This window comes from Eptatretus burgeri, chromosome 4 (genome assembly GCF_056783735.1).
Source record: "Eptatretus burgeri isolate ZD-2024b chromosome 4, Ebu_testis_v1, whole genome shotgun sequence".
NCBI lineage: Eukaryota > Metazoa > Chordata > Myxini > Myxiniformes > Myxinidae > Eptatretus > Eptatretus burgeri.
In genome coordinates, this window is record NC_140964.1 from 50234110 (window position 1) to 50255975 (window position 21866).

At 50.0% G+C, this 21866-nt stretch overlaps 1 protein-coding gene and 1 long non-coding RNA gene across 10 annotated transcripts in view; both read left to right on the plus strand.

Annotated features, from left to right (window-relative positions):
• NPHP3 (nephrocystin 3) overlaps positions 1–21866 on the plus strand; it is a 146918-nt gene that overhangs the window by 12988 nt on the left and 112064 nt on the right. For all 9 annotated transcript variants that reach the window (XR_015057389.1, XM_085877954.1, XM_085877959.1 and 6 more), the window contains 4 exons: positions 583–786; positions 1684–1809; positions 7230–7380; positions 7662–7775. Coding sequence is in view for 8 of the 9 variants with exons in the window: in XM_085877954.1 (XP_085734080.1) it covers positions 583–786; positions 1684–1809; positions 7230–7380; positions 7662–7775 (595 nt within the window). In the remaining variant the exon portion in view is untranslated. The remainder of the gene's footprint in view (positions 1–582; positions 787–1683; positions 1810–7229; positions 7381–7661; positions 7776–21866) is intronic.
• On the plus strand, positions 18945–19263 carry LOC147028028 (uncharacterized). Its single transcript, XR_015057390.1, has 2 exons — positions 18945–19160; positions 19231–19263. It is a non-coding gene; the product is annotated as an uncharacterized LOC147028028 (long non-coding RNA).

The window sequence follows — 21866 nt, forward strand, 5'->3', positions numbered from 1 at the left end:
GAAGAAGAAGAGAAGAAGATCTTGTAGCCAAAGAAAGCTGCATAAAACAACCAGGAAAAGCTACTGTTTACCTTTGTTTTAACCTTTCACAGTATTATTGTGGTTGAATAGTGACCCCCTGTGGTGAGCGCGTTCATAGCTTGGTATTCACCAATGTGTGTGCCGTCCCTCAGATGGACGTTAAACTGGGTGTCCCATCTGCCAACATTAGTTTCTAGATGTTAAAGATCCCACAGTGTCCTTCTTGAAGAGTTGGTGAGCTATCATCAGCATCCTGGTCAGATTCCAAATTACTGCCCTAATCTACAGAGGGCATTGCATCAGTGACACAGCAGCATCCTCAGACAATGTTGCTACCCCCACATTCTTATGCTGCATTCGAAAGAAGAAGAAGCTAGTGGCCTGCTAATATAGTTTTGCTACTCTTGACGACTGGAGTCAGAATTTAAAGATTTTTCAAGTCCACCTAATAATAAATATAAAACAATGTTGCAGCATCAGTAATGTGTACTTCATAAATATCTGTTCACCCATGATGCCATCGATCACTATATAATATTTAGCACCAAATATCCCTGACAGGTCAGCTCGAGCCGTCATTTCAAAGGCTTGGGTGCAAGTCTGCGCTCCGTGGCCTCTGAAGAGCTAACGGCTGTGCTGGAGCTGGAGCGGTTGCGCCGGGAGTGCGAGATCCTGCGTGTGAGCAAAGAGAGTGAGGTTTCTGGCTTGCGGCGCAAAGAGGGGAAGCTGGATCAAGAGAACCGGAGGCTTCGTGCGGAATTGCAGGCAAGACTTGGAAGGGGAAATTTATTAGATGGGGTTACCAGTGTATTTCAACGTTGTCACTTGTGATTCTGCTGACCTATTCTTGTCACTATTGTTAAATTTACTCAGCCTTATATAGATCTAGATTATGGAGACATATGTAGAGTTAAGATTGATAAGTGTTTCCATGAATCTGTATGAGGTTGACAGGATAGCTCAGAGGTAGTGTGCTTGCCTTTGAGCTGTCAAGTCTGGGCTTGAATCTCCACCCAACTGGATATTGTCACCCTGGTGCTTTGCATGCAGGGTGCTGCATCAATGTGTACCATTCCATTGGAGAGACATTCATTAATTATATGATGGATGTTCAAGATTACATAATACCCTTTAAAAAGAGTAGGCCACTGGGTTCCAGGACCTTGGCCAAATTATATATTCCTGCCCTCACATACAGCACCCTTTGATGGAGTGAAACCACTCAGCCAACACTTATTGCCTGGTGATGGCTGAGTGGTTAGGGTGGCTGGCTTGGGATCTTAGGGTCCTCAGTTCAAGCCCCATTGACCACTGAATTAACACCAGGTGGGGTTGACTCAGCCTGTCATCCTTCCGAGGTCAGTGAAATGTGTACCAGTGTGTACTGGTATAAATGGTTGTGTTGGCGCTGTTCCATGCCTGAAACCGCAGTGTGGTAATCTTCATCCTGATGAAGCAGTACTGATCTGGAAGGAAAGAAGGAGTGGCAACCTGTCCAGGGTTTTTACCAGCCACAGCAACTGCTTCAGCAAAATATGGTCTCGGGTGATGATGATTGTGTGTGTGTGTGTGTGTGTGTGTGTGTGTGTGTGTGTGTGTGTGTGTGTGTGTGTGTGTGTGTGTGTGTGTGTGTGTGTGTGTGTGTGTGTACTTGTCACTCAGGCCTTGCAGAAGACTTGCCAGAAGCTGCGAGCTGAGCGTGAAGCAGCACTCGAAGCCAAGGCCCAGGCTATGGAGAGAGCTGGTGCTTTTTCCCAGGACAGAGACAAACTGCAGAGACAATTTAAGGTTTTTTTTGCTTTGCTTTGTTTTAAATACACATCACTTTCATTAGGAAACTCCAGATAATTTAACACAGCCTCAAACTTTTTGTTTCTTTTTCGATCTGAATTTTTTTCCCACCTGCATAAGATTGAGGATTATAATCGGTCGTTTCTGGCCATGTGAGATCTCCACAGGGCGTTAGCATTCAGACCTCCACCCAAAAGGATTGGTGTGAAATGAGTACATGTCAATTTGTAAAAGCTTTTACCAACACCACTTTTAATGTGTGCTGTTTCAAACTTATGTCTTCATCAGTACATCAATGCAGTTCATTCTGAGCATAAACTAATGTTCTTTTTTGTGCATTTCTCAAACCACACTAGACCACATGGATGCCAGGGACTGTACTCGTAAATCCCCAAATCCTATTTTTGTAAAGAAAAAAGATGAGGAAAGTTAAAACTAAAAACAGACAAAGTTAAAGCTGAAAGGAGGAACATAAATAGAAGAAGGGCCAAAAAAGATAGACATTTTCTATCACTCGCATATTAACTTAACAAGCCAACGAAGCACAGGCGTGGAAGGATAGAGCAGTTTATCTTGTGAATGGCACTGGTGATTTGGATGGAATTATTGTCCTTAAACTGTAGTTGAAGGAGTTAATTGTTCATATTTCATATTTGTGTCTTAAAATTTGTTGTTGATTTTATCGTATGGTGGTAAAGTGGGGTTCGGTCTTATGGCGGTGAGGTCGGGTGTGGTCAAATTGTGATGCTGAGGCGGGGTGAAGTTGTGATGATGAGGTAGTGTGGGTTGAAATTGGATGATTAGGTGAGGTAGGGTGGGGTGAAGTCGTGATGGTTGGGTGGGGTGAAGTTCTGGTCGTGAGGTGAGGTAAGCTGAATTAGTGGTGCTGCTGAGGTGGGGTGAAGTGGTGCTAAAGTAATTGAGCAATGTCATTAAAGAAAAGTACTTGGATGTGTAAAAATGCTTATTATACCTTTGCTAGAAAGTAAAAAGAGAAGTTAAGTTTTGGGATTTTACTACAAAGCAAAAAACAATGTTTGTAATTCATGTTTATGATTTATATCTCCATGTTCTGGTCACATATGCTCCAGCACCAGATTACACCGTGTTGCATAAGCCACTGAAACAGGCTGAATCTCAACAATCAAGAACAATCCTACTTGCCTGCTTCCGTTTATAGCAAAATTGCTTTCAGAGATGACAGCTCATACCCACTACCGAGAGGCAGAACAACTTCTATTAAGAAAACCCACAATAGGGTTGAAAGGATAGCCTCGAGTCTCTCGACATTTTCATACTCATCTCTGAGCTGCCTATCCTGGTTTTTAATTCTGACCCATCTATAAACTGTCATCTTGGTGTTTTGCATGAAGTGTGATTTATCAATGTGTGCACCATCCCTCGGATGGCCGTTAAACTGGGTGTCCCATCTGCTGGTATTAGTTGATGAACATTAAAAATCCCAAGGTGTCTTCTGGGAAGTGTCAGTGAGATATTGCCACAGATGCCAACCCTCCCGATTTCATCGGGAGGCTTCCGAAAATTCACCCAAACTCCCGCCCTTACGATCACTATCCTTATCCTCCCGAAATTTTGATATTTTTGCACTGTTCACTAATCAGAATGTACTAGTATGAGAATTGAATGAAAAGCATCGTCTGCTACGTATAGCATGTGGTAACTCCATAACGTTCGCTGCTACCAAATTGTACGTAAAAAATTGCAAATTCAAATGAGGAGCAGCGAAACATTGGGTCTGGATCTCGCTTATGCGATCATGCACTGAGATTTAGTGCATGCGGTATGTGTGCAATACAGTGCATGCGGTATGTATGCACAGTGTATATGCATGCGATACGCTCACTGCATGCAGCTGGGCCCCGTACCAGCCCGGCGGTCGCGACCACCGTGCGGTGTTTAACAGCCGCTAGAGTTCTACGAGTCGCGCTGCAGCTGTGGAACATCGACTTCGAAGTTACCGATGCTTACGAAGACCAAGAAATGGTCTCAGAAGTACAAGACCGAATACAGTCTCCAATACCCGTGTATTCGAAAGTCTGAAAGAGGAATTCATCATGCGTATTGTACAGTATGCAGCGTTGATATTTCAGTTGAGCACGGAGGTCGCGATGATATTCGGAAGCACGTTGGAAGCAAACGGCACACGGACATTGCAAAGGAGAGATCTTCGAGCACGAGTACCGGTACACTTCTGAATTATTTCACCAAACAAGGGACAAGCGAGGAAGAGGATGTTACCCGAGCGGAACTTCTCTTTAGTGGATTTATTGTGGAACATAACTTGCCCATATCAGTCTCAGATCATGCTGGACCTCTATTTCAAAAGATGTTTCCAGATTCAAAAGTTGCTTCAAAGTATGGATGTGCAAGAACAAAAACTTCAGCAATAATTGGTGAGTTGTCAAATGTTACTGCTTCATCTATTGCCGATATTGCTAGACGAGCTCCATTTAGCCTAGCTACAGACGGTAGCAATGACAGTGGTGAGGCCCAGCTATATCCTGTCCTGATTTCGTACTATGACAACAGTGCTGGGATTGTGAAGCAAGGTTTGCTAAGTTTGCCTGCGTGCAAACAAGATTCCACTGGAGAAAACATTTTCAAACTGCTTGATCATGAGTTCAGTGACAGGAAAATTCTGTGGGGAAATTGTGTTTCCTTTTGTGCTGATAATGCCTCTGTCATGGTGGGCAAGCACAAAGGAGTCGCTGCTTATATCCACAAACAAAATCCAGAGTGCTACATCATGGGATGCCCTTGCCATATGATGCACAATACGGCCAAGAAGGTGGCTCAGGCCTTACCCATTGAATTAGATGACTTTCTCATCGATATTTACTACTACTTGGACAAAAGTAGTAAACGCGTCAAAGGAGTGAAAGCACTGCAAGAACTCTGTGATGCCCCGACACACAAGATTCTGAAGCATGTCGCAACAAGGTGGCTGTCCCTTGGTCAGTGCCTAGACAGGCTGATTGAACAGTGGGAGCCACTTCGCCTCTTCTTCAAAGAAGAAGTACGAAGAAAAATGCAACCAACTGTAGCCAAGACTCTAACAACGAGCAAGAAGGACGGCACTGTATCTACTGCCAGTACTGGCACTGCAGGATCAAGCACTAGTGGAGCAGCATTCACCACTACCACTGCAGTATCTGCTGCGAAGAAGACAGCAGGGACAGCACCAAAACCAATGCTGAGAGCAGGTAGCATCACCGGCCCTTCATCACGTTCATCTACAAAGCAGATCCCTTCAGAGTCGAGAAAGACTGTGATAGTCCCATCTACAGGCAAAGAAGGACCCAAGTTAAGTTCTGCTTTTGCCAAATCACTTGATAGAAGCTCAGCAAAACCTTCGAATCAGAGGTCTTCTTCCTTGGCTGCACCTACCTCAAGCTCTCTCCTCAAACGTAAAATTGGATCTGGTACTACGAGTCTGACCTCTTCTGCTGGCAGTAAACGCAAGTGTGATCGCCCTGCGGCTAAGTGTACTACGAGTTCTACAACTAAAAGCGCATCTTCCTCAAACACTGTGCAGGAATCTAGAGAAAAACGTGTCAACAGGATGTTCTTGTCTCCACAAACAAAACTCTATTATTTCTTCCTTCGATATGCTAACAAGCTTTTTGAGAAGGGGAATCTTCTGCTCCAAAGAGACGAACCCTGTATTCATCTCCTGCACGGAGAATTGAATGGTCTTCTGAAAGATATCTTCGTACGGTTTTTGAAACCATCGGTGTCATCGGTTGCTCTGGTAAATGTACCCTTCTCTGACAGAAATCATCAGAAGAATGATGAGGACCTCATGATTGGGAACGATGCCAAACTGTATATAAGGGAACAAAGGAGTCTCAAGAAATCCACCTTCACTCTGAGTGAGTCAGACATCCAAGGTTTCTTCAGTGCAGTTCGCTCATATTATGTGAAAGCCTGCAATTATATCTTCAAAACCTGGCCGCTAGATGATGAATTAGCCAAGCATGCTCAGGTGCTGGATGTTAAGCTACACCAAGAAGTGGGGTTTGACTGTGTGGAGTTTTTCATCAAGAAATTCCCCTGTCTGTTCAGTGGCGGTGATAGTGACATAGACAGTCTTGAGAGTGAATTCGCTCACTACCAGGCAGACGCCTCCATAGCTACAATTGCTACTGAGACAGTGAGAGTGGATGAGCAGTGGCATCGGATTTCACAGCTCACAGATCCCTGCACTGGTGCCAAGAAGTATCCTAATTTGAGCAAAGTGATGAAGGGAATCTTGGTCATTCCTCATTCGAACGCATCATGTGAGCGGGCACTCAGTCTTGTACGGAAGAATCATACTGAATTTCGTCCCAATTTGAGTGTCAAAACCCTGGAAGCTCTCTTAATTGAAAAACTAGCTCATAGCACCCCTTGCTACCAGAGAGAATACAGCAAAGACATAATCAGAAGGGCTAAAAGAGCCACACAGCTGTCACTCAGCAAAGCTGCCATGGAAAAAGCAAGCAGCAGTAGTACCAGCCAGTAAGGTAAGAAAAATATTGCTTCTTTTGTGCTTTTTGTTAATCTTTGATTGTCCCCTAACTTACTAATATTAACATACATGTAACATTAAAAAGTGCACAATTTTCCCCTTTTTTGTTCAAAAAGTGGGAATTCTTAACATGTTAAATGCTCCAAAATAGGGCTCAGAGGGCACTAGAGAGCGTCTAGAACCCCAGAGCTTCCAGGGCCCTAAGGCGGGCCATGGACCCCGGCGCAAGGGTCGAGCGCTCCGCGCTCGAGATGTGCGCTTCACGCACATTATTTGGTGTCGGTTGCAAATCCTCCCTAATTCTGATTTCCAAAAGTTGGCATCTCTGTATTGCCAGCACATTGAATGAATAAATTGCCAATTCCTGCCCAAATCACCTTCAGTTGAGTATCCTGGGCGACCTGGTCAAAGTGGCGACCTGTCCAGGATTGGTTCTTGCCAAGAAACGGTTCTTGCCTTGCCAGGATTAGTTCTTCCCTCTTGCCTAGAAATACCTCAGAGCTCTGTAAATCATATGGGGCTCCAATTATTATTATTATTATTATTTATTCTTGAAGTCACATAAAACTGGAATCTATTCAATCCAGCTTGGAATTGTTTCTTTGTTAGTACGAGGTTAATGCAACCATTCCGTGAAAGAACGTGCTTATTTACACGTGTAACACATTTAATCATTGACTGTGAACGTTTACACTCCAGTTTAGCAAAATTGCTGGATCTTGGTGTACAGTTCTGCATAATGTTATCCTGTATGAATGTAATTTAGACTGTCATGTGAAATGGCTGTGGACAAAATGGGCTTTTCGACCGTCATAAAGGTAACCTGGTTTCACCTAATTTCTCAAATATAATCTCAAACACTCCACCCACCCTTCGTTCCTCCCAGATTTTTCGTGAGACAAAGGAGCGGGAGGTCCGAGACCTGTTACATACTTGCCAGAGGCTGGAGAGGAAATTCCAACGCCTGCAGATGCAAGGGGACACTCCATGGGAGATCAGCCTATCCGATGAAGAAAGCATTGATCATGATGGATCAGGTGCAATGAACCCGACAAATTTCTTCGTAATTTCTGTGTGGGGTCTCATAAAGAGTTGCATCTCAGGAATTAAACTTGGATCAGTTCCAGAAAACGTATTATGCAAATATTACTTGTTCAATATATTTAGCTATCTCACTGAACACATTGTTTATGGCATGGTTTAGATTACTTGAAGTACCCACTGCATATAATCCTTTTTGAATGATCCCCCCTCTTTCCCCCATCTCTCAATAAAATCTTGTCCTTTCCATAATCCTCCCACTTTCGGGCCTTGGTAGGTTCGCTTGTCATGAGCAGTGAGCAGTCCTCGGGCAGTGCGTTGCAGACATACTCGATGATGCCCGATCCTGATAAAACGCACAATGGCTCCAAGCCATTCTCAGTGAGCCAAGGTATGTGTTGCAAATAAACACAGTAAATATTATAAGGAGTTCTTGAAGTACTTCACCGAACTGCAAACAGAACACTGGCTTTTTTTCTTTGGTACGTTGTATGAGACCTGCATTCCTCATTTCGTAGCTCACTTGTTCTTCATGACTTTCCTTTTTTGTAGTTTTGTACTTGCAGGTCTGTTGAAAATGTGCCTTCATTGACTATTTTGAGCTTTGTTCGGTTTATTTTCCTTGAAGCCTCGCATTAAGGACAATCTATGACCAAGATTTTGTGGACAGGGCAATTCATTAATGAGTGCTGTCCCTTGGATGAATGTAAAATTGGGAGCTAGTCACGCCGGGAGCTAGTCACGGGTGGGCCTTTCGACCTCACCACGATCGTGCCAATCGGCCACCCTCGTAGGATAGGGTTGTTCGCCAAACTCGACCTACCTAATTACCCACGTGGATGGTAAACTGGGCGATCGTACCTCGCCGCAGGTCGACTCCGGACACGAGCCACTTGGACGGCCCGTTCCGTACTATCGGGATAACCGAGCGGTGTTGTCGTCGACCTTGACGGTTCAGATTATTTACCGGGCGTTTTGCACCCACTACGACCCCTTTACGTGAAGCAAGATGGAGATTCAATTGGAGAAAAGATGAAGCAAAATGGGAAAACAGTTCACACAATGCACATTTATTTCCTGGCACACGGAAAGCACGTATATACAGCCATACAGTCAAAATGCACATAAAGCAACCAAAACAATAAAAGCAACAACAACGCAGAGTTAATACCGACTACGCGCACACACGGCAACACTTATACAGTTTTACTTCATAGACGGCGCCAACACACATTTACACAAAAGCAAAGGAAAGAAGCCACCCTCATAGACAAGGAGGCAGACAGGCCCATAGGCCAAATGTGCGCGGGACCTAGAGGAGCGGCGAGACCGGGGGCGTCCTACCCGCGTCCTCGTGACGCGTTGGCGGGGCGAGCCGCAAATGTGGCAGCGCGGCTGTGCCCCGACTCCGTGCTCCTTGGCGGGTTTCGTTGGCACCACGTGTGGGGGGGGTGGGAACGGGGCCCCCTTTTGCACTATCTCAGCGCTGGGGAAAGGGAGATTGATGCCCTGGGGGAGGGCAGTGGCTGGCTGGCTTGGGTCCCGCGACGAGACGAGCGATCCCCCACACCGTAACCTCGTCGCCGACCGCCGTCCTCGCCTCGGACCCGAGCTCCCTTGCCTGCAGTTCCACCGCGTGCACTTGCCTCGACTTCACCAACGCAACGCAACGCGTCCCCAACAGCCACTTCTCGACGACCCTCTTCAGGCAACTCCAGAACTCAACTCTTCCTGCAACTCTTCTAAGTTCCGCATTCTCCCCACCCGACGGACTCGACTCTGCCACTCTTTTCGCCTTGCGCTCGCCTTTTTATAGGTGGGCAGGAGAAGCCAATATGCAAATATTCGGATCAGAATGACCTCGGGGGCGGAGCCACGCTCGCCCATTGGTCGGAGGAAACGGGGGCGTGAACCTCCCCTGATCCTAGAATTTGCATATATCGACTTCACACACACGCACCTCGAGGCGGGCCAGGCCGCCCTGCGCTCGCTAATTGGACGGAGGAGAAGTGGGAGTGTAGCGTTTTTGATCCGAGTTTTCCCCTCGGAAAGGCCGCCATTTGCGCTCGCGGCTCGGTGCGTTCGGCACCAATCGCCGAACGGGCCCGAGACAGCCCGACGTTCAGTGTTCACAGATGGTGCGGTTGTTGGTTGCGAAGGTGGTGGAGGGTTTTCGGTGGTGGTTTAATGGTTATGGTGCCTTTTGGGAATGGCGGTGATGCGATGATGTGGGAGCGTAGATGTTGGCGGTGGCGTGGTTGTTGTGTGATGGCGGTTGAGACGTGGTTGGTTCAAAATAAAGATAGAACAGAAAAAATGGCTAACTCAAAGCGTCGCAGCCTGGATGAATCACATAAATTCCCTCTATACAACGGGTTTGGGCTAACTACACATGTACCTATGAAGATATCTCACCTGAGGGTCCTGAATGGTGGTTTGCGAATTTCCACAGCCATAACAATACTAAGCACATGTACACATCCTCGCATTGACGGTGCCTTTTGAGAGCGTCTATCATGAACTTTTAAATATATTCGGACATTTGCTTTAAAGATTCGAAAAGTTCACATTACTATTTAATGATTATTCCATTTATCGTACTGTAATTTCGTAAATACACTATATATCGTAAATACATTATGACGATTCTCGCTATTGGCTTAATCAAGGCACGTGACGAAATATCAGAAGTTGTTGTTGTTTTGTTTGTTTGTTTGTTTTAGCCGAAAAAACCTTTAGGATGCTGCTCTTGGACACATTTGTCCTTGCTTGCATATTGCAAGCTAAAATGCACACTATTTGATGAAAACACATTTTTCTGCATTAGAATAATCATTTGGAACAAAAAATAGTGTCAGAACAAACTAATGTGTTGTTCAGAATCATTGTAAAAGGCAAATTAGTGTTTTGCATGAATAAGGTATTTTGTGCAAAATGTGTTGTTTTGCTTAGTTCAAGCTAAAATACACACTATTTGATGAAAAACACGCGCTTCTACAATATAAGTCATTTGCAACAAAAATCAGGGTCAGAACAAGCTCATATGTTGTTCAAAATGATTGTATTCGGTAAACTAGGACACTCGGTAGAGCGCATACCTCCACTCTGCAATGCCTGATCCACCAGAACATATCAGGCCCAATACATTTTTGAACTAGAACGGGCACTCAGTAGAGCGCATACCTTCGCCGCCGCAACTTTTTTCCGGGCACATTTGAAAAATGTCATTTTAAAACGTCCATGACATCACAACCGTCAGTCCGATTGACGTCAAATTTGGTGTGTAACCTCCTTGAAGACAGTCCAACAAAATGGAATGATAAACACTGAAAAATTAAAAAGTTGAAAAATGACGTCATCTTTTGACGTCATTTTGACGCACTTCCGGGGACGTCACGTCCAATCGGGGACTACCATTCTGAAAGCTCGTAGTTCACTGAACGTTTTAACGTTGGTTTCATGTCAATAGCTCTATTAGATCTGAAGCTATGCCTACAAGTATATTTTGACCTTGAGTGTGACCTTGACCTTGACTACAGAGTTAATTGGCAAAACCTGTACATCAATAAACAGATATTTTGGTACTGATCCTAATGTCTGGATTTGGGAGACTTTGCTTTATAAATTATATAGATATTTGAATGTAAAATATCAGGAAATTTTAGCCACAATTGAAAAACGTCATGTTCAAACGTCAATGACGTCATAACGGTCAGTCCGATCGAAGTCAAATTTGGTGTGTGACGTCCTTAAGGTAAGTCCTACAAAACGGTATGATCAAAACTGATGAGATCGAAAATTGAAAATTTACGTCATCTTGTGACGTCATTTAGACGCACTTCCGATGACGTTACCTCAAATCTGACACTACATATCCAAAAGGTATCTCATCATGGAACAATATGGTGGTGGTTGCATGTCGATAGCTGTATTATGAAGGAAGTTATGCTCAAAAGAGTGTTTTTGACCTTTTCATGAACTTGACCTTGACCTTTGACCCGATCGCTCCCAAAATCTAATCAAATCGTCCTTGGATACTCACGAATCATCGAACCAAATTTCATGCAATTCGGTTTAATACTTTCTGAGTTATGCGAATAACAAACAAGCACACATATTCACAAATAAATAAATACACAGTGACCAAAATATAACCTTTCACAGAATGCGAAGGTAAATATCATGCTCTATATTGTTTTGGCCCTATCTCTCAATAGTGAAGAATCACTTTAAAAATTGAATAATTCTTGTGTCCAGATGCGGATTCGGATCGTCACAAAAATCAAATCAATTCGTCCGTCTCACACACCCAACATGTCCACCAAGTTTCATCTAAATCCGTCCACGACTTTTTGAGATCTCATGATAGATATAGTTTGTGGCTCGATCTCTCAATGGTGAAGAATCGTTTTAAAAATTCTCGTGGCTGGATCCCGAATCAGATCTTCACCAAAAATCGAATCAGTAAGTCATTGTCACACACCCAACCTGCCCACCAAATTTCTTCTGGATCTGTCCGCAACTTTTTGAGATACCCTGCACCCAAACAGACAAACACAAACAGAGGGGTGAAAGCATAACCTCCTTCACCTTCAGTGGTGGAGGCAATTAGACCAATTTTGCATGAATAAGGTTTCTTGTGTAAAATGTGTTGTTTTGCTCAGTGAAAACTAAAATATTCACCATTTCATGAAAACTCATGTTTATGCATTCGAATCTTGATTTGGAACAAAGAACGGTGTCAGAACAACCTAATGTATTGTTGTGGTTACCAGATTCGCAAACCACCATTCAGGTCCCTTAGGTGAGGTATCTCGGTAAGTGCATGTGTAGTTAGGCCCAAACCCGTTGTCTAGTGGGAATACATGTCATTTATACGTGCTGCGACTCTTCAGGATAGCCGTTTTTCTTTTACTATCTTTATTTTGGACCAATCGCCACCATCACAACCACAACAACAACCACCAACCACAACGCCGCTTCACCACAACCGCCATGACCTTTACCGTCGCAACTCGCCACCATCGCATCACCGTCATCTCGCGCCACTCATGGGCACCGATGCTGGACTCGTGTAGGGCGCACGTTGAACAGCGTGTACAAAATCACGGATTTTCTGCTTCAAAAACGGATCCAAAACGACACACGCCCACTTTTTGCCGTCCAATCGGTGAGCGAGGGGCGACTGGCTCCCGCCCCAGAGCGACTCGATATATGCAAATTTGTGGATCAAAAAGCCTTCACGCCCACTTTTTCTCGGGCCAATGGGGAGCGAGTTGAAAGGTCAAAGGGAGGGGGTCAAAGGCGAAGTTACGGGAGGATAAAAGGACGGTGTTCGTCAGTCAAAGAAGTAGTAAAAGTCGGAGCGAAAGAGTCAGCAGAACGAGAACGAGGGGTCGGAGAGTCGCAAGAGGGAACAAGTAGTAAAGGTCGGAACGAGGCGAAGGAGTCGGAACAGAGAGTCAAGACTTCGCGGGCGGTGGAGCTGCTCGTCGTGTGCGTTGAAGTCGGAACGGAGGGGACGAGCTGTGGAGAGGCGGCGAGGGCGAACGAGGGGGTGCTCGCGTCGTGCAGGGAGCTGCACCCCTGGGAGGCCGGCAGCGCGACCTGGCCGAGGTGGAGACGCTCGTCGCGCACATAATAAAGATCCTCTATGCCCCGAGCATCAGCAACCCCCTCCTGTTTCCCCCCGCGCTGAGATAGTGCGACTGCGGGGCCCCGTTCCCACCCCCCTGCCAGGCACTGTCCACGAGGCCCGCGGGTTGCGGGCCATCGCCGCTCCGCGTCTCATCACCAGACGGGTAGGCCCGACCAGGTCTCGGCCCCAGGCCTACCTCATTCTTGAGGGTATTTCTTTTCCTTGGTTTTGGGTATGTGTTGTCGGCGCCGTCTGTGAAGTAGAATTGTATAAGTGTTGCCGTGTGCTCGGTAGTCGGTATTAGCTCTGCACTGTGTTTTCACTTTTATGTTTGCTTTTGTGTAAATGGAATTGTGTTTTCTTTTTGTGTGCATTTGGTGGAATTGTATTTGTGTGCTTCCCGTGTGCCGAGAATAAACGTGCTTTATTGTTGAACTGTTCTCCCGCTTCGCTGTCTTTTCCTCCATTGAACCCCATCTTGCTTCACGTAAAGGGTTGGTAGTGGGCTGAATACGCCCGATACTAATCGAACCGTCGAGGTCGACGATAACACCGCTCGGTTATTCTGATAGTACGGAACGGGTCGCTTAAGTGGCCCGTGTCCGAAGTCGACCTGCGGCGAGGTGCGACGCCCGGTCTGCCCTCCGCGTGGGTACTTAGGTAGTACGATTTTGCCGAGCACACCTATCCCTCGCGGGGGCTGATTGGCTCGATCGCGGTGAGACCGAAAGCTCCACCCGTGACTGGTTCCCGGCGTTAGTCCGAGAGGGTCACGACTGGATTGTCCGTCCGGTGGGCGACGCGCCGCGATTCGAGTTACGTGGCCGTCGCGTACGCCGGCGGGCGCCGGTCGGCAACACTGGTGTCAGGTCGTGCGATATAAATTCATCGCCCTCCTCGCGGCACTGGTATTGGAGAGCGGGACAACAGGCTCTCCTGTCTCCAGCGAAATTCACGGGAATCGGTCCAGGGGTGAGAGAAGCGACCCCGATTCCCTCCAAATTACGAGCGAGCAAATTAACCCTTCACGAGAAGCAAGATGGCGTCTCAAGGCGAGCGGGAGCCGGGGGGTATTAGAAATGTATATGTGTGTAATAATGTAGAGTCCATGGCCCAGGATGGAATCCCCGAGCAGGAAATGTTGATTGTGCAGGAACACGGACTCGCCCAACTGAACCCAGGGCCCGAGGTGGGTGCGGCAGCGGTCGCGTGTGTATGACACCTCCCCCCCCCCTCTCCACCAAGACCCTTCCCCAACCCCTGCCGAAACGGCTCACTTGAGTGCATCCGACATGGCCCAGCTATTCACCATGCTGGCACAAATGAATGCGGAAATAAAAAACGAAATGAAAGACATGAACAAGCAAATGAAAGAACTGTGGGGTGCGACGCAGAACATGGGCCGATGCCTGCAGGCGGGCATGAAGGCCGTGACAACGGAAATAATAGTGGAGACAAGGGAGGTAAAGGGTGAAGAGTTGGCAGTAACGGTAGCCGGGAAGGGAACGATAGAGGAGAGACTGCACGGTGAGGACGGGGTAAGTGACGCACACACACACACGGAGGTAGTGGAGGATAGTGAGGGTGAGCTGGCGGACTGGGTAGAGACCCAGTGCGAGCACCTGGATGGCCTCCTCCAGGAACGAGGGGAGGGAGTATGCCCCCTTGAGGCGAGTCACGACCAGGTGAGTTCGGTCGTGCTTTGCGAGGTTGAGGGGAGGAGTGCTGTGGACAGGTACACTGAGAGCTTGGGGGGTATAGAGGCCCCGGAGACCCTTGTGGGGACACAAATCCCCAGTGTGGTTGTCCCTGCGGGTGTGGTGGCGATGGTGCCGGAGTGCGTGCTTCCCAGCACGCCGTGTGTGGATGAGGCACCGCGGGTTAGTGCCCCCGCGTGTGTGGATGAAACGGCCAGTGTGGGTGAGGCACGGAGTATGGATGAGACACCGCGGTTGAGTTCCCCCGCGTGTGTGGATGAGGCACCGTGTATGAGTGAGGCCGTGTGTGTGAGTGAGGCACGGTGTGTGGATGAGGCACAGCGGTTGAGTGCCCCCGCGTGTATGAGTGAGGAACGGTGTGTGGATGAGGCACCGCGGGTGAGTGCCCCGCGGGTGTGGATGAGGCACGGAGTGCGAGTGAGGCACCGCGGGTGAGTGCCCCGCACGCGTGAGTGAACGGCCGTGTGCAAGGTCGCTGTGTGCAAGGGAGACCGTGTGTGTGAGAGAGCGGTATGAGAGGGAGATGTCGGTTGGCATGCGGGAGCACGCAGCCGCGTCTCCCCGTGTGAATGTGATGGTGTGGACTGTGTGCGTCGTAACACGCAGGTATGCGTGTGTGGAATGGAGACGGAGACGGCGACAGAGGAGAGAAAGCCGAGTAGCGGCTGTAGTTGTTTCGAGGACCGTGCCGGGTTCACCCAGCAGTGAGCACGCGGTTCGTGCTGTGCAACGCACGAGACCGCCACGTGCTCGCGTGAAGTCCCGGTCCGGAAACGCACGCGGTGGATTTGCCGATCCCGCGGACGGACAAAGTTAGGCAGGTAAACGGATTTGGACCGGACGGGTTCTCCACGCGATCGTGTGTGTTCAGCTCCAACGGGCAAAGCACATGTGTTCGCGTGGGGAACCCCTCGAAACGTGGGGCTTGTGTTTTTTTTTATGCGCACGGTGACGTCATGGCTGCACGTGTGGTTGGAATCCGGCAGGAGGGGCATCTCTGCCGGATGGTCGCGTCCAAGGAGGGACGAGGAACACGTGCAGCTGCATGACGTCACGGGCAGGAGCAAAGTGGGCGAGATCTGAGTTGCCGCGCAGGTGCTGCGCATGAAAAAAAAGAGAAAAGCAAGCCTCACTTTCGGGTGTACAGGATTCCTGGGCAAGGGGTGAAAGACTCTTACTCCTGGGCACAGGATGGAAACTAGTTAGGGGAAGGGTTACCTTAGCTGGAGGGACTTCATGGGGCATGGGTAAGTCCTCATGGAGTCCGTGGAATGGATTAGTTAGAGGGATTGTAGCCAGATTTAGGATGGGAAAATGGGAAATAAAATGATTTATTTGGGGACATGGACAGACTTTGGATGTGTAGTGGGGACGTAGTTTAGCTACGTAGAGTTAAAAGGAACGTGCTATAGTTTAAGGGACGACGTGGGAGCACGAGTTAGTTAGGGGATGTAGATAGAAGGATGGCAGAGTTCAGCGGTGAGTGGGTTGAAGAGTTGTGGGTTGTGAGGTGAGTACGTGTACATGTTGAGTGAGTGAGGCCAGCGGGTCTGTGTGAGTGGAGTGAATGGGGAATGCATGGTGCGATGAGTGATTGGGGGGAGGAGTGACTCCCGCCCAAGGGAACCCCGGGGTCAGAGTAAAGTGAGTTAGGGGGTTAGTCAAATTGAAAAATGGAGGTCGTTTTGTTGTTGGTGGGAAAGTAGGCTCGAGACCCATTTGGAGGGGTGCAGGAGCCCTGTTGACGGGCTTGGGAGCGTGGCTGCGAAAGGTGAGTATCGCTGAGTGGGTACCCCGGGCACCAGGCTAGTCGGCCGCGGTAGGCCAAGGGCCCATGGGGGGCCGGGATAGAGTAGTGGGCACGGGTGCGCCTGCTTGGTGCAGGGGCCCGGGGCGCCATTAGCCGCGTGGGCAGTGCAGTGGGCACGGGTGACCCTCGGAAAGGGGCCCGGGAGGCCGGCCTGCCACGTGTGCGTTTCAGGGGAGGTGCCATGGGGGCACTCCCGGTGTTAGGGAGCTGGTAGGCTCGGAGGCAGTGTAGTGCCCGGGGTGCCATAGCGGGAGAATCGGCAGAGGGTCGTGCCTGCCAAAGTGAGCCACGTGTCCCAGCCAGGAGACCGTGTGAGGGCACGGAGAGAAAATTGGGGGGCGAGGCCCGAAATTGTAAGGACACCAACACAGGCGACGGGAATCTGGGTTGTTAGAACCAATAGTTTAAGCGAGAGGCGCTTGTTGAAAGCCCCGGGGTAGTTTAACAGTTAAATGGTTAGGATAGATTAGGAGATGTACCCCTCCGCACCATCCATCCCCTCGCTCTCGTTGTGGGCCGCTGGACCCACTTTGGGTTAGATCGCCGAACTCTGGGGAGGCCATTCTGAGGCTCCGTTGGGCCTCGACACAGGACGCTAGCTCTCCCTTATTCCCCTCCGGGAAGGGAACGTAGGGGTTGGGAGTAGGCTAGGTGACAGGATAGGTTAGCCGAACAAGGACGATAAAGGGGGTTAGGGGACGATTTATAGTGGGTAAGTAAAAATAAAAACAACAAAAAAAATAAGTTGGGGCTAAATTGGGGTTTGACAAATTAAGGGAGTGGGTATGTACAGTGACAGGCAAAGGCGATAGGTGGGAGGGAGACAGGAAGGTAGGTCCGAGCCCGCCTTCCAAGTGGCCAGCACCACCGCACTCCCTCCACCAACCTCCACTGAACGGCAAAGCTGGCCAGCTTCATCTGCTGGCTGTGTTGCTGCAAGGCCTGTGCCGGCCCACTTCATCTGCCGGCTGGCTGTTTTTCTTCAAGGCCTGTGCCGGCCAACTTCATCGGCAGCTGTTGTTTTGCTGCGAGGCCTGTGCCGGCTGGATCATCGGCAGCTGTGTGCTGCAAGGCCTGTACCGGCCAGTTCATCTGCTGGCTGTTTTTCTTCGAGGCCTGTGCCGGCCAGTTCATCTGCCGGCTGTGTTTGCCTGCAACGTTCTTCTTCTGCGGGCTGTGTTTGCCTGCTCACCTTTGCCACGCCATGCCCACTGCCCAGGTTCACCAGCCCCGTTCAATTTTGCTTTGCCCCCCTGTTCATTTCCATGTGCGCCAGGATCGTAAAAGCAACAGTTTGCAAGCTGCGAGAACTGCCCCGTTGGCAGCTACAACACGGGCCTGCAGTGGCAGCCCGTGCACCGTGTTTTGCGTCCATCCATTCATCCATTCGTTCGTTGTGCTCATTGCGTGTGCCACTTGAGCTGGCACGGAGACTGCGTTGTGCAGCCCATGCACCGTTGTGGTTCACTGCATTCAGTTCAAACCGTTCATGCATCCATTCGTTGTGTTCATTGCGTGTGCCACTTGAGCTGGCACGGAGACTGCGTTTGTGCAGCCCAAGCACCGTTGTGGTTCACTGAGTTCAGTTCAAAAGGGAAGGCCTTGGACTGCGTGTGAGCAGCCAGCCACGTTCCCTGTCACCTGCATTGTTTGAGTCAGAGACTGCATGTGGGCAGCCTGGCTCCCTGCTAACTGCTTTCTTTTGCAGAGTTCAATGATCCTGGGCCATGGTTTAGTGTAAAATTTGTAAGTTAAGGGTAAGATGTACTGTACATATGAGTGCGCCCCGGCATGTTTGTCTTAGCGCCGGCAATTTTATTTAAGTCGTCCGTGTGAGTGAGTTTGTTTAGATAGTTACGCAGCCCTTAGGTTATTTATTTTGGGGACACGAATACCATGAATGTCGCACTCAGGGATCCGTAGGTAAAATGTACTAGGGGAAAACTACACATGATGGCACACGAAAATTTGATGACTCGGGACGAGTCTGTAAAAAAGGGAAGGGGGTAGTGTTGTGGTTACCAGATTCGCAAACCACCATTCAGGTCCCTTAGGTGAGGTATCTCGGTAAGTGCATGTGTAGTTAGGCCCAAACCCGTTGTCTAGTGGGAATACATGACATTTATACGTGCTGCGACTCTTCAGGATAGCCGTTTTTCTTTTTCTATCTTTATTTTGGACCAATCGCCACCATCACAACCACAACAACAACCACCAACCACAACGCCGCTTCACCACAACCGCCATGACCTTTACCGTCGCAACTTCGCCACCATCGCATCACCGTCATCTCGCGCCACTCATGGGCACCGATGCTGGACTCGTGTAGGGCGCACGTTGAACAGCGTGTACAAAATCACGGATTTTCTGCTTCAAAAACGGATCCAAAAACGACACACGCCCACTTTTGCCGTCCAATCGGTGAGCGAGGGGCGAATTGGCCCCGCCCCCAGGGCGATCGATATATGCAAATTTGTGGATCAAAAAGCCTTCACGCCCACTTTTTCTCGGGCCAATGGGGAGCGAGTTGAAAGGTCAAAGGGAGGGGGTCAAAGGCGAAGTTACGGGGGGATAAAAGGACGGTGTTCGTCAGTCAAAGAAGTAGTAAAAGTCGGAGCGAAAGAGTCAGCAGAACGAGAACGAGGGGTCGGAGAGTCGCAAGAGGGAACAAGTAGTAAAGGTCGGAACGAGGCGAAGGAGTCGGAACAGAGAGTCAAGACTTCGCGGGCGGTGGAGCTGCTCGTCGTGTGCGTTGAAGTCGGAACGGAGGGGACGAGCTGTGGAGAGGCGGCGAGGGCGAACGAGGGGGTGCTCGCGTCGTGCAGGGAGCTGCACCCCTGGGAGGCCGGCAGCGCGACCTGGCCGAGGTGGAGACGCTCGTCGCGCACATAATAAAGATCCTCTATGCCCCGAGCATCAGCAACCCCCCTCCTGTTTCCCCCCGCGCTGAGATAGTGCGACCAAGGGGGCCCCGTTCCCACCCCCTGCCAGGCACTGTCCACGAGGCCCGCGGGTTGCGGGGCCATCGCCGCTCCGCGTCTCATCACCAGACGGGTAGGCCCGACCAGGTCTCGGCCCCAGGCCTACCTCATTCTTGAGGGTATTTCTTTTCCTTGGTTTTGGGTATGTGTTGTCGGCGCCGGCTGTGAAGTAGAATTGTATAAGTGTTGCCGTGTGCTCGGTAGTCGGTATTAGCTCTCCAGTGTGTTTTCACTTTTATGTTTGCTTTTGTGTAAATGGAATTGTGTTTTCTTTTTTGTGTGCATTTGGTGGAATTGTATTTGTGTGCTTCCCGTGTGCCGAGAATAAACGTGCTTTATTGTTGAACTGTTCTCCCGCTTCGCTTCGTCTTTTCCTCCATTGAACCCCCATCTTGCTTCACGTAAATGGTTGGTAGTGGGCTGAATACGCCCGATAATTAATCGAACCGTCGAGGTCGACGATAACACCGCTCGGTTATTCTGATAGTACGGAACGGGTCGCTTAAGTGGCCCGTGTCCGAAGTCGACCTGCGGCGAGGTGCGATCGCCCGGTCTACCCTCCGCGTGGGTGCCTTAGGTAGTTCGACCCCATTTGGCGAGCAACCCTATCCCACGCGGGGGCTGATTGGCTCGATCGCGGTGAGACTGAAGGTCCACCCGTGACTGGTTCCCGGCGTTAGTCCGAGAGGGTCACGACTGGATTGTCCGTCCGGTGGGCGACGCGCCGCGGCCCGAGTTACGTGGCCGTCGCACGCCGCGGGCGCGCGAATCGGCAACACTGGTGTCAGGTCGTGCGATACAAATTCATCGCCCTCCTCGCGGCACTGGTATTGGAGAGCGGGACAACAGGCTCTCCTGTCTCCAGCGAAATTCACGGGAATCGGTCCAGGGATGAGAGAAGCGACCCCCGATTCCCTCCAAATTACGAGCGAGCAAATTAACCCTTCACGAGAAGCAAGATGGCGTCTCAAGGCGAGCGGGAGCCGGGGGTATTAGAAATGTATATGTGTAATAATGTAGAGTCCATGGCCCAGGATGGAATCCCCGAGCAGGAAATGTTGATTGTGCAGGAACACGGACTCGCCCAACTGAACCCAGGGCCCGAGGTGGGTGCGGCAGCGGCCGCGGTGTATGACACCTCCCCCCCCCCCTCTCCACCAAGACCCTTCCCCAACCCCTGCCGAAACGGCTCACTTGAGTGCATCCGACATGGCCCAGCTATTCACCATGCTGGCACAAATGAATGCGGAAATAAAAAACGAAATGAAAGACATGAACAAGCAAATGAAAGAACTGTGGGGTGCGACGCAGAACATGGGCCGATGCCTGCAGGCGGGCATGAAGGCCGTGACAACGGAAATAATAGTGGAGACAAGGGAGGTAAAGGGTGAAGAGTTGGCAGTAACGGTAGCCGGGAAGGGAACGATAGAGGAGAGACTGCACGGTGAGGACGGGGTAAGTGACGCACACACACACACGGAGGTAGTGGAGGATAGTGAGGGTGAGCTGGCGGACTGGGTAGAGACCCAGTGCGAGCACCTGGATGGCCTCCTCCAGGAACGAGGGGAGGGAGTATGCCCCCTTGAGGCGAGTCACGACCAGGTGAGTTCGGTCGTGCTTTGCGAGGTTGAGGGGAGGAGTGCTGTGGACAGGTGCACTGAGAGCTTGGGGGGTATAGAGGCCCCGGAGACCCTTGTGGGGACACAAATCCCCAGTGTGGTTGTCCCTGCGGGTGTGGTGGCGATGGTGCCGGAGTGCGTGCTTCCCAGCACGCCGTGTGTGGATGAGGCACCGCGGGTTAGTGCCCCCGCGTGTGTGGATGAAACGGCCAGTGTGGGTGAGGCACGGAGTATGGATGAGACACCGCGGTTGAGTTCCCCCGCGTGTGTGGATGAGGCACCGTGTATGAGTGAGGCCGTGTGTGTGAGTGAGGCACGGTGTGTGGATGAGGCACAGCGGTTGAGTGCCCCCGCGTGTATGAGTGAGGAACGGTGTGTGGATGAGGCACCGCGGGTGAGTGCCCCCGCGGGTGTGGATGAGGCACGGAGTGCGAGTGAGGCACCGCGGGTGAGTGCCCCCGCACGCGTGAGTGAACGGCCGTGTGCAAGGTCGCTGTGTGCAAGGGAGACCGTGTGTGTGAGAGAGCGGTATGAGAGGGAGATGTCGGTTGGCATGCGGGAGCACGCAGCCGCGTCTCCCCGTGTGAATGTGATGGTGTGGACTGTGTGCGTCGTAACACGCAGGTATGCGTGTGTGGAATGGAGACGGAGACGGCGACAGAGGAGAGAAAGCCGAGTAGCGGCTGTAGTTGTTTCGAGGACCGTGCCGGGTTCAC